Source organism: Coffea arabica, chromosome 7e, assembly GCF_036785885.1.
Source record: "Coffea arabica cultivar ET-39 chromosome 7e, Coffea Arabica ET-39 HiFi, whole genome shotgun sequence".
In the NCBI taxonomy this organism is placed as follows: Eukaryota; Viridiplantae; Streptophyta; class Magnoliopsida; order Gentianales; family Rubiaceae; genus Coffea; species Coffea arabica.
Window position 1 is genome coordinate 13254675 of NC_092323.1, and position 16705 is coordinate 13271379.

Consider the following 16705-nt stretch of genomic DNA (forward strand, 5'->3'; position numbering starts at 1 on the left):
CGAGTCAAGAAGTCTAACCAATAATAATCAAAAAGTCAAATATAGAATTATTGGCAATCAATAATGGAGGTGGGAGTCAAAGTCATCAAACTTCTGATTGGGAGTTGCTAATAATTTAACAAAAATTTAAAAGAAGATTTGCTTCTTGGTTGCTCAATTGGCCATTTGTACATCCCACCGCCATCACTATTTCTTAAAAAACTATTATCATATAATCAGCGAAGAGTTTGGCTGGTTCTCAAAATCTTGACCCCAACATGATAACTTGTTTACTCGTCCCAGTTCTTTTACTTAGCATGGCCTAAGGCAAAATAAGCATTAATTGTAGCTAGTGATGGTGAACCTTTTATACTAATTGTAGAGTGTATATGTAGGAGAAGAGGAGGTTCATTATTATATTTCAAAATTAAGACGTGTCATCGGGTATACTAAAGGCCCGTTTGAGGTTGCGATAACTTATTAAAAACTACTTTTATAAATAGAACTTTTAACAAAAGTACTTATTAACTACTTAAGTGCTTTTAAATATATTGTTTGGAGGTATAGTTCAATAAGTACTTATTGTATTGGATAATGTGTGATTTGAAAATTTTTAAAAGTGTTTTATCTCTTTATTTGGTTCATAATATAGGATAATACGATTAAATTTGATATTTTATTTTTTAAATTACAAAAGCTACTCTAAAAGCACTAAAGTTGACTTTTTGCAAGAAGTGCTTTTAACATGTAAAGTTTTATCCCTAATTTTATGAGATGATATTCACCAAACACTTTAAAAATACTTTTAGCACCTAAAAGTATATATATATATATATATATTTTTTACCAAAAACACCTCAACCCCAAACGGGGCCTAAGTGGCTTAAAGTGATTCATTCTTACATTTGTATATGTTGCTTATCATTCAAAGTTTTAATTGGCAACAATGTTTATTTGAATCCAAACACTCCCAATAGGGCCAATATTGGTAAAAGTCTTTACCAACTTACTTCCTATATACACTTCTTCCCATTTTACCATCCAACTCAATCCTCACTCGAGTTTTTTGCCAACTGGATTACAACACGTTGAGGTATTTGATTTTCCTGCAATTTAGGATCCTAAACTAGATAAATTTGGTTTCAAATTAACTAGTAATCCAAGCGACTATCATCGCCTGGCTAATTTTGCCATTGTATTTTTACTACATAACTCATATTCAACGATAATGATGATGACAGTCAGCATGTATACATTTTATTCTCTCCGGAAAGAGTTCCCTCAAATGTGATTTAAGCCAATTGGGGCCGCTACGTTTATTCTAAAAGGATTTCTAAACTGATTAGCCTTAAATAAAAGGTCAAATCGCTCTTCAGTAAAATGTAGGGTTAATTACACCTTACCTCCTTGAACTTGAGGCTAAATAACACTTTGCTACTCTGAACTCAAACAAATTATCCACAATTTAACCCCCCCCCCCCCCCCTAACAAATAACCACCTTTTTATGACAAAACTAACCCTATTGATTTCTTTACATCTGGAACACAGCCTAAAAATTCACCAACCTCCATTTTGTCGATGGTTGCTAAATGCAGTACATTACATATTTGGCTAGAAATGAACACCTCAAAAGTCATCTACAGTACTAGCTACTTATTTCAGTTGGTTTTGTTTCAGAGAACTTTTTTCGTCATTTTGATACTTTAATCTAAATTATGAAAATATTTTGTATATATAGTTTTGAAATCATAAGAGGACCATCTGTGAAAGTACTAAATCACAGGAGTGGTAATTTACCCCAAAAAAAGTAAAAATACGCTGGGCTTCGTGTTACACAAAGTGTTTTGATAAGCACATAATCTTACTTTTTGATTTGGCATGTAAACAAAAAGAAGAAAGCACTATACTTTTTGACAATTTACATCCTCCGCCATTATAGTAGCTAGTGCCCCTTCAATTTGTCACTGGGAGAAATCAACACGTTTGATTTATTAAGAACAAGTCTTATCGCGCATTATTTGATTGATTTTAACCAAGTGATCTTAATTTGACAATAATGTACCTATCAACACGTAAAAATTAAAATAACGGAGATGGGAGTCAAAATCATTTAGTCGTAGATTGCTTCTTGCTGCCCAACTGGCCATTTTATCTTTTACCGCCGACGTCTTTATTTCTTGAAATAAACTATTAACAGTAGTAGCAAAATTGAGGAAGATTTTCCCTGGTTTTCCAAAATCTTGACGTCTTTGTATGGTGGACTAAACAAACGGTCCCATTTCTTCTAATTAGGCATGGCTCGTGGCAAAATGAATTTTGTAGTAATGGTGAAATAATCTATGTTGTAAATAAACACATTTGTCAGATGCAGTATTCGTTTTACTGCACTTTTAGATCGAAGATGTCTAGATATATCTGGGTTTAAGCCTACTTATTAAATTTACTGCGACGTTTAAATCAGAAGGTCAAGATTTATATTCCTAGCTACATCCTCTTCAATCATTAAAATGTACAAATATCACTGCTGTTAGTAAAATTTCTTGATGAAGTTCATCTGTATGAATAAGTGCTTTTTCTTAAGCTGGATATTATAAAATGCTCCTAGCTCTCGAGAAAGTCAGGCTGGTGGCTGAGAAGTTCAACAATAATAAAAAAATAAAAGTAAATAGGGCATTGTCAAACCAACATCAACATCCTAATAACTCTCCACGCGATCTCTCAGCCGCCGGCATAGCCACTGGTTTTATGGGGCCCTTTTGCAAGTTTTGGTGTTACATGTATCGTAACTATTCCCCTACTTTTGTTTTATCTATTTTAGGGTTTCTCCTCCTTGTTTTTGTTTTATCTATTTTAGGGTTTCTCCTCCTTGTTTTTGTTTTATGTTGAATAGGGTATTTTAATGAGAGTTTCTCTCTCTCGTAATGTATTAGTGTGAGTTTTCTCTCTCTTAAAATTTTTTAGTGATAGTTTTCTTTTCTCTTAGAATATTCTGAAGAGAGTTTTTGTTTAGCTTATTGTTTCTTTATTGGATGTAAGAGTTTTTAAAAGTTTTTTTTTTTTTTACTTAATGAGAATCTCGTCGTGTTCACATTCAATTAGAAGAAATAGAACCGTGTTTGGAATTGGAATACAACGCATACTTGAGTCAATAATATCAGCGATTGATGGATGACTGCCCAAAGCAAAATTCCTCTTTCCTACACATTTATGTAATCAAAATGTCTAACGATGCCTGCACCCGTCTCCATGGTTTGAAGTTTGAACTAGGTCCCAACACCATGTTTGTTTTTTTTTTTAACTAGGTCCCAACTTGATACTTCTCCAAGTCAATAAATTGATTTAAATATATTATTGTGAAGCAGTAAAGCGTTTATCATTTTAGGCATCTTGCACCCAAATTTTCAGATTATGAGACAAACAATGCAGATCTTTTTGTTCATGGATTTGTTCAGAATTTTCTTTTTCTTTAGAAAGGAGACACTAAGAATGATAAAGGAAAAGAGAGGGACCATAGGACGTGGGAAAGTTTACAAGTCGAGTCATGCACCTTCGTGTCACTCGATTAAGGGTCCGTTTGATAAGATTGAAATCTAAATTTTGATTAAGGGTCCATTTATGGATTGATTAAGTTGTATTTGTTTGATAACTAACAGAATTATAATGCTGAATTGAAATATCACGAAAATACTATATTTTTATCCTTAAAAAATTGCTTTTATTTTTATTGTTTAGAGAGAGAGAGAGAGAGAGATAGAAAATAATGCAACAATTCAAAAGTGGTGTTTAATTGTGCATATTTGTGGGTAGGAGTATATATTTACATGTGTGTGGGTAAACATAAAGAGAATAAAGATATGTTTTCAACTGATTCTAATTTTATAAAAGCTGATTTTGTAAAATTGATTCTTCAAAATCAGATTTTTCAAAATAACTTATGCGTTCTCATTTATTATTAAAAAAGTCATTTTAATAAATGCATACGTGTTCTAAAAAAGAGTTACAATGGTGATGTTGACAAAAAGATAACTATGTTACCCTTATATGCTATATATATATATATATGAGTTTTGTGCTAATTAAATAAATTTTTAATGGAATTAATTATTTTTTCTTATGAAGATAACATGGTGGATGAGAAAGATAAGGGACACATGGATGAATTTGGAAGTGAGCTGCGAACGAGAAGACAATAGAAATACCATTAAATGTTATCTAATCTTCAGGTAGTTTAGTAATTAATTATGCTGAAATTTGAAGGATAACTTTATCTACACGAAAAAGTAGACTAGAATTAGAATCCAAAAGCATATCAAGACTTGCTTCTGATTTTTTGGCTTTTTTGGACCAGTTTTTCAAAATCAGTTGAGAACACACACACAAAAAAAAAAAAAAAAAAAAAGATTTTCAAAATTCAAAAGTTAAAATCAAGTTTCTAAAGTCAGTTGAGAACAAGGCCTAAATGTATATATACTCTGCACAAAAGTATATATGAGAATTTGTTATGCATGTGAGAGTTATAATATTTGTAGTCAATTTAGAAAATTCAGTGAACAGTTTCACTTAAAAGTTCGTATATTTCTATTATCAAACATGTTGAAATCAAAATGTTGTGAATGAATTAATTTTCAACATTAAGTAGAGTTATCAAACAAGCCCTAAGTCTGTTCTAGCTAAACTAGGAATTGGGATTGATAAACTTTTTCTTCTTCTTTTTTTTTTTTTTTCAAAGAATGTTTCGGAGTCGAATTTTAAACCTCATCGTCACCTAAGTTTGGTTTATACAACCGTATTGGGAGTCTGTAGCAAACTGCTAAACCAGTTACCAGACGCATGAAGAGGCCACACAACTAAAGTATTGGGCCTCCTCGATAGTGCTGCTGGGATCCAGAGTCACTCAAAAAGGCTTTCATTTCCCTCCTCAATGACAGCATCCAACATTCAAGCCTGATGAGCCTTTCTTATATCCTGGCTGTGAAAATTCACATATCGGCCCAAAGCAAGGAAACCTCAAGTCGAAGTCCAAAGAGTCTCCTTATTATTATTATTTTTTTTTAATTTACCGAATTTTTCGAAAAGATTGATCTTTCATACACCATCAATTTAAAAATTATAGAAATTATGTATTATGGATTCATACCTGCTAATCATTTACCTAAATATTTACCCTAATTTTAATAAATTACCACCATCTCCACGAACAGTTCTATAACGATGCACAATTTTGGGAGTATTTTAGCAAAGATCTTGAAGCCAATAATTGTATCTTTGTTTTTTTAAATATAATCTATAAATCTCGTATAATTGCCAATGAAAAATATGGCTAATGATTTATTTATATCCAGTCAATGGAATTAAGTTTCATAGATTCCTCTCTAGTGGGGGCTAGACATTTTTATATATGGCTAGAATAGGGAGCTAGTAGTACCCTGTTATTGTCATTTTTATTGGTTATTGTCATTTCCTAGTCCTCATTGCGCTTTAAACAATTCGTTGTTTTCTCACAGGCCTAACTGACTCTTTTCTTATATTCAATAATTTATTGAAATATAAGCAAATGAAAACATATGCAAATTGCTGAAGTAACTTGCCTTTGTTTGGATTGCCATTTTTTCTCATAAAAATAATTTTACGTTTTTTGTGAATATATTTTCTAATTATTTTTTTCACTCTACATACATCATATTGATCGCTTTAGTATATCTTTTCTATAAAAAAAAAAAAAATCCAGAAAATAGTAATCCAAATGGACTCTTAGTTTTACATGTATCTTGATAGTGGAAGGAGATAAACTACGAACTCATTGAACTTAAAAGTTATAGGTTCATTGCTATTGACTTCATATCATACAACCACCTTAATCCAAAACAAGATTAAATCTAAACAACAAAAATTCGGGTACAAAATAATATTGATGCACTAATTTGTTATCCATACATGATGCATGCTGCTGCAGCAGCCACAAGCCAGTTGAATAACATGTGATAGTGTGAGCACTAACCAGCTTTCTGTCAAGAAGGGGAGTTTCCTATTGACAATCATTTGTGTCAATATTAAGATTAAGAAATACCCCATGACAATCAACTTTGATTACCATATAGCAAAAGGGGTGGATTAGGTGGTGAACTTTTTGCTTAATTCCTTCTATTTTATGACTGAAATAAAGATCATATCTAGGCAATTAAGTCATTTGAGCATTACATCAACAAAGTTTGCTTTGACAAGAATCACCACCTTGACTTTAATCAAATGCGACTTTTTTTTCCACAGCAGCTAGAAATCTAGCTTACTTATGAGAACTAACTCAACCATTTGGTACAGTTTGATCCTCTATCCCATCAAACAAGAAATCTCATCTTCTTGTTCTAGAACTTTAATTACAGATTTAATGGTATATATGTTAATTAAAGGATGTGTAGTGTGTTATCTTTGATAGTCAATCTCTTGTTAGAAAAGGAACAAAGTCCACCTACTCACTAAGGAAATAGTTGCACTATGTTACTTTCAACCTTTCTTTAATCAGGTGCTATATACGATGGTCTTTGCTCATTCAACTCTAAAAACATATATATATATATATATATTATTTATAGTAAGTTTGCTACTTTTCCTTGTTATATTCAAATATACCATTAGCGTATTAATTTTGTTTGACTGAGCCATATCCTAACCCGGAAAATTTTGATGGACAGCAAAAGTCATGGCTGATGAAACTTTCTTGATTTACTCTTTCCCTTTGTGAGCTCAATAAGCAAGGAGAATAGAACGTGTAATAGTGTAATCGCAATTTAAGTATATCTTCTACCAGACCAAAATTGGCTAAAGAGTTGAGTAAATCTTATATACATTGATAGTGTATATATTATCACGATCGGATGCATGACACATTCGCAAAATTTAAGTTTCAAATTTAATTTGGATTATGTATCATGCATCTAATGGTAAAAGTATATACACTGTCAGTGTGTATAGAAGATTAATCTAAAAGAGTTTCCTTTTTCTTTTTTTCCTCACTTCAATCAAATAGTGTTATGAAGTTATACACGGCATTTTATTTTTTGGATTAATTATCTGCCCCTGCCCCTTTATAATTCTAGCCTTTTAGTTTTTGAAAACACCAAAAAAAAAACAACTAATATGATCTTTCAAATGGTTAGCCTCTCCCTCCTCGGCATTCGTGCTCTCACCAAATATATAGGATGTGAATCACTTACACGATAGCACAAAATCTAAAACTTCTGTTAATTAATCAATCATTAATGTGGACTGATCAATGATATGATTTAGCCACTAGGGTACGACATTTAGGATATAGCTTTTTAATTAGGTAGCACATGATTAGCCAGTATTTTCCTTTACCTTAATGATGATACAAACCTTAGAACTTCCAAGATCTCTATTTGTACTTCAGCTTGTACATTTTGCTTAAAGTTCGAATTTGGGCTTTTGTTAAATGACATTTCTGAAATCTGATAAGTGGATTTGACATTTTAGTTTACTAGATCATAAAAGGGGATTAGACAAGTCATTTACCTTAATAAGATGCCAACCCTGAAAATTAGTTTCAATCATGAAAGGCTATTGTATCACAATCATCTAACTAATCAAGACTTAATTGCAAGAGTTTGTCATCGCCATCCAAGATTTCATCTTAAGAATTGATCCTTTCATTCACTTCCTATTTTCAGTGTGTAATTATATATTATTGCATTTTGGATTGGATTGGATTTGGCTCTTTCTTTAACTGTTGTAAGACCAAGAATTATCTCCTGTACTTGATCTCAAAAATTCTTAAACATGTACAGATTCCACATGCATATCAAGGATAATTTTTTTCCCCCAAAATGTTAAATCTGCACTGGAATTGACTACACCCATATTTTCTAAAACTACCGTTGAATGAAATTGGATCTTTACTCTTTACACTTCAAACGACAGATTTTCGAAAAACATATATTCCTTTCCAGCAGAATGACTTAATTAAACCAGAAAAGCATCAAAACATGTAATTAAAATCAACCAACACGAAGTTACAGCGGTCACCGGCCGTTACAGCTCATCACCTACTCGTTGATTTTAGAGATGTCAATTTTGAATTCTCTGCTATTTGGGCTTAAAAGCAAAGTTCAAATCAAAGTATATATAAGACTCTTGTTTGAATTGCAGACAGAGTCATTATCGTAAAAACATGCAGAAAATCCCGGATGTGCTGGCACAGAAGCTACACAATTTACCTCGAAACATAAAACATTTTGTTCAACGTCAATATCTATATGAAATTCATCACATCATCTGAGTTGAGTTAGTATGAACATTTTAACGTCTCCAAGATCGGATCTCCTACCCTCGACATCCACGTCAAGTTCTTGCAATGGAAATTTTCGTGTCAAAACCTCACAAGTTCGTACAAAACCCATCTAGAATACTTCGCAGAAACATGGAAGGTTATTGGAAGAGTAGGATGGAAAATTCATGCATTCTTATTAGCTCGATGGCCTTATCAGAGAGCAGTTCAGCAATCTTTCCATTCCTATCATTGTTGAGGGACATCTATGAATTCTTAAACCTTGTGTTTCCTAACTACTTGGGTCCCCCTTATCATTGAGAATCCTTATACGTCACCTTTTTGACATTAAACTTTTAGTCAACTCTGCCTCTCTCTTTCACATTTTAAATCCTCAAGCCCCAAGCTCCTACTATTTTTTCCACGGTTGCAATTTTTTGATGCTAATAAAATTGCATATAGTAAATGGGGTGTGTGAATATTTGGAGCTTATTTGCTACTCCATTAGAGTGGTTGGCTGGTGAAGGTCCAACGATTCGGTCAACGGCTGGCTCAATCTCATATTCATTAAAAATCCATCATAAAATGACAGGAAAAAAAAAACCAATAAAGCCTCATGGATAATTGCTTTATTTTATATGATAATGATCGTAAAAGTATTTGAAAGAAAAGAGAAATAAGAAACCAATATTAACATCATCGAGGCGTCAAATTGTCAAGATTCGTGATAAATATCTTTCACTTTTATGAATTAAGTGAAATTTCTAAGAAATGAGACAAGAAATGAAACTTGGACTTATTGCACAAGGGCTGGCAGTTTCTAGTTTTTCTTTTGCTATTATCTTTTCCGCAGCAAAACCTTCATCTCAACTGAATTAATGTCTTGTAGCCATCAATTAGAAAGAATACAACGTAAAATGGCAAAGAAAACTGCTAAAGAAACCCTAAAAGCTATCACTACTATCTCAGTTTGATCCTATGCTCGATGTTTCTATGATTATCTAAGTGTGTTTGGTGAGCAGTTCATTTCATGATTAATTGGCAATCATTCATGACACATATACACATATAGACACGAAAAAAGATTATGGAAACAAAAGAAATATAACAGAACCGATAGCTCAGTTGGAGAAAAACGAAAAAGCATCATCTTCATAGTTCATACTAGTTCATAACATGCATTAATTAATTACTCATCTTTCTGTACAAAAGACACACCATAATTGAACAGGTTGGGTTTGAGAATGTCAAATATGTAAAAGATGAATGGTTTTTGTAGCTGCAATATGACTAACTTTAGTAGTAATGGACATGTTCTATGCTACCAAGAAAGTGGAAGAAATAAAAAAAGGGTGGTGAAACTCCAAACCTCAGACACACATATATGACTAAGCAATCTCATGAAACAAAGGGTCGTCAAGCAAGAGTTCAGGCCAAATAGAAGATGGACCACCTTCATAGCTGGATGTACTACAAGCATCCCCACCATTGGTAATGGAAACCTCGGTCATCGGTGGAATAACCGGAGGAGGAGGAGGAGATGGAGATAAGCTGGAGTGGGGAAGCCATGGCGAAGTCGGCGAGTTTTCTCCTTGGCTGCAGAGAATTGTTAAGTTAGAGGCTTGAACCATATGATCCTTGTTCATAGAAGTCTGAAAGCTGCAGGGAGATTCCAAGTCAGGCAAATGAGAGAAAGGGATGGACTCATGGACAGCCTGAAGAGTATTGGTAGCCATAATGGATGATGGAATAGGGGTCTCCATAGGATTTGTGCTTAATACTTGGCTATCCTTCACTGCTGAGAGCGAGTTTAGTAGGTTGTAAGCCTCCATATCTGGGATAGTTGCGCTCAAACTGTTCGATAAAGATGGCATTGAAGCGGCTGGAGGTTGAAGAAGATATTGCAAGTACTGAAGCTTAGCTATTTGAGCAGCTTCAGTTTGTAATCTTACAGCTTGTTTCTCCCATGAATTTTGTTCCATAAGCTCTTTAAGATTAGCCAGAGCTATAAGATGGGGCAAGCTGGAGAAGATATCGGTCCGAGGACGATGAGTCATTGGATCAAATCCCATTTGAATCAACTTCTTCTTCAGATGAGTGTTCCAGAAATTCTTGATCTCATTATCCGTCCTTCCAGGCAGGTGGGTGGCAATAGTCGACCACCTTGATAGAAAAGAAAACACAACCAATGTAAGTATATACTGTTGAACCCTCTGATTAATTATCTTCTATCAAAATTAGAATGGTTTTGAGTGATTTACTTGTTTCCAAGTACAGCATGGAGATTAAGAATTGTTTGCTCTTCTTCTGGAGAAAATTTTCCTCTCTTAATATCAGGTCTCAAATAGTTAGTCCAACGAAGTCTGCAACTTTTCCCACATCTGTTAAGACCTGAAATTGACAAAAAACATGCCAATTAATTTTCAGCACCAAACTATCAAATTATGCAATGCATCCATATATATCACTTACCTGCAAGTTTTGGAAGGGCTCTCCAGCTGCCATGGCCATGTTTTTGGATATATTTGGTGAGTTTTTCATCTTCCTCAGCAGTCCAGGGACCTTTCTTTAGGCCAGTTTCATCGCAGCAAGGGGACCTTCCCATGATCAAGTTCTAGTTCTAAAACGATATCTTAATCTTTATGTATGTTGGCCTATGATCTGGGCTGTTTCCCTCCAGTCCTACCAAATAACTCAAAGGTCCAGTTATATATAAACTCTTTTGCCTCTTTGTCCAGATGCTGTATGACAGAGAAACAGGACCTACGTGGGGGGTTCTCATTTGTCTGTGTTGCCGAACCTGCAATGACAAATATAGCCCTCTCTCCGGTTTTTCTTCTTTACAAGCTATCCTAATTGGTAATTATGGAAAGGACAAGAAATTGTTAATACTTGTATCAAGAATCAAGATGTGTTGATCATATGATTTCTGAAATACGGTGTAAACCTGCTCCCTAGAATAATACTGCTAGAATTAGGACCTTTCTTTCCTTTACCAGAACTAGGACTTAATATGCAGGACCTATAATTTTACACATAATTGCACACTACATCCTTCCCATTTATTGATAAGGTGCTTGAACTTTGCACTAATTTTGAGAAAGTAGGAGTTTTAGTGAAAATAAGTTGGGCATATTGGACTCATCTGATAAGATTTTGCTACTGATCATCCCATGACAAGCACCCTTTTTTTTAAATATCATTACAATGGCACCCACAATGACCGGAAATACAACTAACTAAGGATGGATAAAAATACAATACTACTAACTAACACTGCAAATAACCCACATAAATGGTGGGAAAAGTAACTCGCAAAATAGTAGAATAAATAGTAATACCTATCTATTGATATTCATTATAAATACCTATCTCTCTTTCGCTCACATTTTGTTGTGGGAGCCCATGATTTGATTAAGTACATACAGCATAATATGTACAGATTATCCTTGTATTTCATGGCATCTCTTCAATTGGTGGAAAAAACAAGCACATTTCGATCTTCATAAACATTATTGTTTTTCTTTTTTGGTATACCAAATTGAGCTAGACCTTCAAATATCCTATCCTTCTGTTCCACAAGACAACCGTACGATAATTCCATTGAAAATTGATCTGCATTTGTTAATAGTTATAAAGAAGAGCTTGTTTTTGAGTTTGTAAGAACGAGTATTATTTTCCCATATCAATACTACATTTACCATTAATTTTGCCGAAGAGAAACTCCCATGAAACCATTCTTCAAACTTTTGTTTGCAGTCCCATGACTCAAGGACTTTCAAACTTGCATTGTAGACCTTAGAAGTTAATCACTTACTAAAGAATGAGCAAATTGCTACGTAATTTATTCCCGGACCTTATGCATCATCTTTCATACACATCTCTCACTTAGGAATAGTCCTTCTACACCTAATTGACAAATATGTCAAATGATGCATCTCATTTGCTTTCTTATTTCCTTTTAACTTTGACATTGGTCTTAGTATTATGCTTTCGTAGTAAATTTTGATTTCGCCCACATAAAGGCATTCAACTCAGAGATAAACAAGGCTTAGTTTCCTAGCTAATTTCATTCGAGCATAAACTTTAATTAATAAAAATTCTGTTATAGTTCATTCACAAATTATTTGAGATGGATTAGTAAACAGAACATTAATTAAACCCATTTAACTATTTAAGACTTCAAAATTCACTAATTATACCCACCCAATAAAACTTAATAAGTAGTAAGCAATTCACTTGAGCAGAGTTCTCAAACGTACAAGTCTTGCTGTGTATTTTTCTAATTTCGTATTTCATGAGAGCATATAATTGCAAAAATACACCGAGTAAGGGCATTTCATGGACTGCAAATTTAATCTCTTCATTTTTCCAACTAGTCCAAAAAGGATATACAGCTGCTAATCCTTTGTTAATCACCATTAACAACCAAATGACCATGGGCCCACGTCCTTGCATAAGACAGGGGCAATCCTGGAATTTCACGTTGAAAGCCTTTGTCCATTATATCGGAACAAATTAAAATGCATTGTTAATAAATAAATTAAACAAATAAATCCCAGAAGAGGAAAGTCATCTGTCGTGGACAGGTGGCGGCTGCTTGCTGGTCAGAGGAACACATCCCATGCACGCAACAGAAGCAATCTGTCGTCATTTGATTGCAATTTGCATGGACATTTTTTTATATTTACGTAAAAGTTATACGTACCATTCATGCTATAACATTATGGGGTCCCCGACTGCCTCCCTGGCCACCTTCAGCTGGGAATATGCTGGACTCGGGGCACGGACGGTTGCAGGTGCAACTGTCCCTGCCAATTTTAGTCATTATTAACTGCGCGTAACTTTCTTTGTATATCGTGTAATTTTTTTTTCACAGGATGTATTTTCACAACAGATAGTGGTGGGCCCCACACTTGGCGCGGAAATCGAGTTACATGGTGTAATTTCAGCCGCACAAAATTTTGAAGGCCAATCTTGACACTTAACCGTGTTGGTATCAGAAAATAAAATAACACAAAAAATCATAAAAACCCCATTTTTCTAGCTAATTTTTGTTCCTTTTTAGCCTGTTATTTTTTTTCCCATTCAATCCTGTTAGTAGTACGGGAGATTCATGAAAGGTATATGACGATTTAATAGATGTTGGAAGATATGTATTTATGTAATTAACATTTAGTTTTTTTTGCTTACTTCCAACAATTAAATTCAGAATTTAAACCCTGAACTTCACAATATAGAAAATTCAAAGAGATTTCCCTTGGCCAACTCCAGTGATTACATGAATTAATTCTCGACTCTAGGATTAAGTTAATCAAATGGAGTTTTAATCATCCAGTAACCTTCCAAGCATATGGTGCTGTATTGCTCAATTAGTTTAGTGGTGAATCAAGCTTTCGATTTTGTTAGTTCTTCGATCCTGCTAGTCATGCATTTATAGCTAGCCTGGTTTTCTTTTCTTTGTTTCTTTATTTGGAAGGAATTTAGCTTAATTGAAAATTAAAATATAAAGGAGAACTGATTGATACTTCTAATACGCCCCTTTTTCACATTTTTTTAATGGAAAAAAAATGAATGTGGTTTTTTTTTTTTTTTTTGAGAATAATCCAACAAAGACCAGCTAAGACGAAGCAAGCTGTAAAACTTGGAAGTTTTTGTCGCCAACAATTTCCTACCAGAAAGTGGAAAATGCCCCAATATCGTCTTCTTTTAAGTAATGAACTTTCTATGCCATGATCTTTTTTTTTTTTTTTTTTTTGGAAAAATAACAAGTACTCTCTCAAACAGTTACAGGAAGACCTGAAGAAGTGAAAGTCTTATGAACAACAAAAAGTGGGCAAGTGAAGAATTTTAAACCTTGTGAGCAACCGTCAAGGGTTTGACTTATGCCTTCTATACTCACAGAAACCTAACCGGGGTTCCTTTTTTTTCAATTTTACCTGTTCCATTCAAGGCTCCTTTTTTATATGGCCACGAAGATCTGTTCAATTAGGCAATTTGATAATTAAAAATTCAAAAATACTTAGTCTGATAATGTATACCTTGCATTTCTCTTGTTCATAAAACGCAAGTTATCCGCCTAGATTGCATAGCTAGTTGAAAGTTGTTTTGCACTACAACCCCTTTATATTTGAAATGAAATTCTGATTTCTCCTAATCAATTGCATAATTATTCTTTTCTTACATGATCAAGACCGTGTAGACATTTTTGTATTTTAAGGCTTGATGAAGCAGCATAATCCACATGTGCAATGTCACTGGTCCTCATCAATCATCAACTTGTGATTGATTTTTTTTTTTTTAATCAGCTAATACCATCTCGTAAACTTTTGATACTAACATAGCCATTTTTTGTCAATTCTTTTGATTAGAATTACAAAAACTCTATCAAGTTTGCGGTGCCCTGCCAAAGTTGCTCATTATCAATTTGGATAAATTTTATATACACTGACAGTATGTACACTATTACCGTTAGATTCATGATACGGGTAAAAGTTGAATTTCAAATTCAAATTTTGCATAGTTATCATTCAGTCAAGAGTGTAGAAAAGATTAATCCTATCAACTTTCATGCTCTTATATGAAATCAAAAGGAAGGTAAGCAACCTTGTTCTTTACAAGATGCTAATTGCAACGTATCATAATCTCAATTAGCAGATGCTGTATTTCACTTTTTCTAATTGATAATCTCAGTTATAATTTCTGATAATATACCTCCGCTCCTTTTGCATCTCAGTTTGACCAAATTCTTGATAGAACATTGGACTCTGAACACAAAAACTGCTACACGTTTCTAGTGCAGACCAAATCTTTGGCGAAAAAATTAGCGTTCTGTTAAGAATTGGCTTTTATTCTTTTTTTTTAAATACTAATCAAGTAGAAGAATTCAACTCGGATTTGAAAGATTGTACCATGAATTTAACACCATATCAGGACAGATAAAATCATCAAAAGTTGAAGTTTGGAGTAGAATGCTTTGCAAGCACTAATCTTGGAGACGTAAAGTGATGTTTGTGCTAAATTAATTGGATTAGTACTTATGATGTCTGTATACATAGTTTGCATGAAAATTTTATTCCGCACGTCCTCGTGATTACAATTTCCGTTCAATTAACAGAATCACATGCAGGTTTAGACATTTTACATCACTTTTCTTCTTTGTGATAATTAGTTAATTTCCTCCTTTTGTGCGTTCAATGAGAAGGAGATTAGCATTATATGATGATAGTAGACTCCAAATTATATGCAACAATTTGGTTCAATGGACTGCTTTTAATTCGCGGAATTTAGGAAGAATGAATGGTCTAAATTGATGAGGCGACCTGTTATGGACCAAATGCATCCAGATTATGACCAAGAAATAACACTGGAATGATTTAACACTTGGTATTGAATTTTTTTTGTGGTGGGGGGAATTGCAGCCATCAACACTTCTCGCTTTTTTTTTTTTTAAAAGAAAAAATTTCCCTAAGAACATCTTCCAAACAACAAAGTATCTGTCCACATGTTTTTTCAACTCCTTTTTTTCTTCTCTTTTTTGTCAAATCTCACCTGCCAGATAAATTATTCTGGTCCAAAATCATATTTCTACGGCACTAAATTATGCACATGTATTAAGCTCTAACAGTATAATTGTTTTGTGCCAATTGGGTCTAAAAAGATATACTTTGGTGGCTTCAAAAATGTCAATCACTAGTCGGTTTAATATGACTATAGGACCCTAATCCTTCCTTCCACCATCATGCATGTCTGTCATTTGCTCTTTCACTCACTCTATCAATGTCTAAGATGTTGAAGCACTTGAATTTTTTTCTACAAATTGTATGTTTCCTAAACAAATCGATCGTGCGGGACACGTAAAGCTTGAAACCGAAGTAGCTGCTCAGCTAAACCTGGCTATTACAATCTCTCTACAATAAGATAAAGCTACAAACAGAATAAACTAGTAATTTCCCTGGTTACAAATTCAGCCGTCCAATATACAATTCTTGAACCAGTACCAATTTTCTGGTAATGCAAGTCATCCATGAATTTGTATATATCTCTTTTCATCTCTCTGATATCATCGAAAAACTTTGCTTCACCTCAGAAATTTCACCGAGTTAGAAATATACGAAGCGATGTGACACTGTTTGACTATTAGGGAAGGAGCTGGTTAGAGGGAGAAGAAGTTGGTGCAGCAAACTCATTGATTTCTTTATCACACCTTTGAAACAGAAATAAAATTTTCTTCTTCATCTATTTCTGTCTTTCTCCTTTAGTTAATGAGCCGTCAATGGCTGTCGTTCATGTCTTTTGTCTTCTCACTCTTTGTCCTTTATATGGGGAAGAAGGAACAGACACCTTTTTCATTATTCTGCTAAACGACTGAATAGATATTTTGTGGGTGGGAACAAATTCCCCTGATAATCAAAATGTGATAGGATAATTATTCATATTCACTG

At 33.7% G+C, this 16705-nt stretch overlaps 1 protein-coding gene across 1 annotated transcript; it reads right to left on the reverse strand.

The window, feature by feature from the left end:
- Positions 1 to 9386: 9386 nt before the first annotated feature.
- On the reverse strand, positions 9387 to 10930 carry LOC113700960 (transcription factor MYB92-like). Its single transcript, XM_027221388.2, has 3 exons — positions 10734 to 10930; positions 10523 to 10652; positions 9387 to 10424 (listed from the first exon to the last, which is right to left on the reverse strand). Exons 1-3 carry the CDS (start codon positions 10864 to 10866, stop codon positions 9650 to 9652), a joined length of 1038 nt encoding a protein of 345 aa, XP_027077189.1. The 5' UTR covers positions 10867 to 10930; the 3' UTR covers positions 9387 to 9649.
- Between the last annotated feature and the right edge of the window lie 5775 nt (positions 10931 to 16705).

What these genes read in the sequence shown, in the direction of transcription:
- LOC113700960 (XM_027221388.2), bottom strand. Translation starts at nt 10,866, where the DNA reads ATGGGAAGGTCCCCTTGCTGCGATGAAACTGGCCTAAAGAAAGGTCCC. An exon ending in AGCCCTTCCAAAACTTGCAG is followed by an intron (nt 10,653 to 10,733) that starts GTAAGTGATATA and finishes TGTCAATTTCAG; the next exon opens with GTCTTAACAGATGTGGGAAA. An exon ending in CATGCTGTACTTGGAAACAA is followed by an intron (nt 10,425 to 10,522) that starts GTAAATCACTCA and finishes TTTTCTATCAAG; the next exon opens with GTGGTCGACTATTGCCACCC.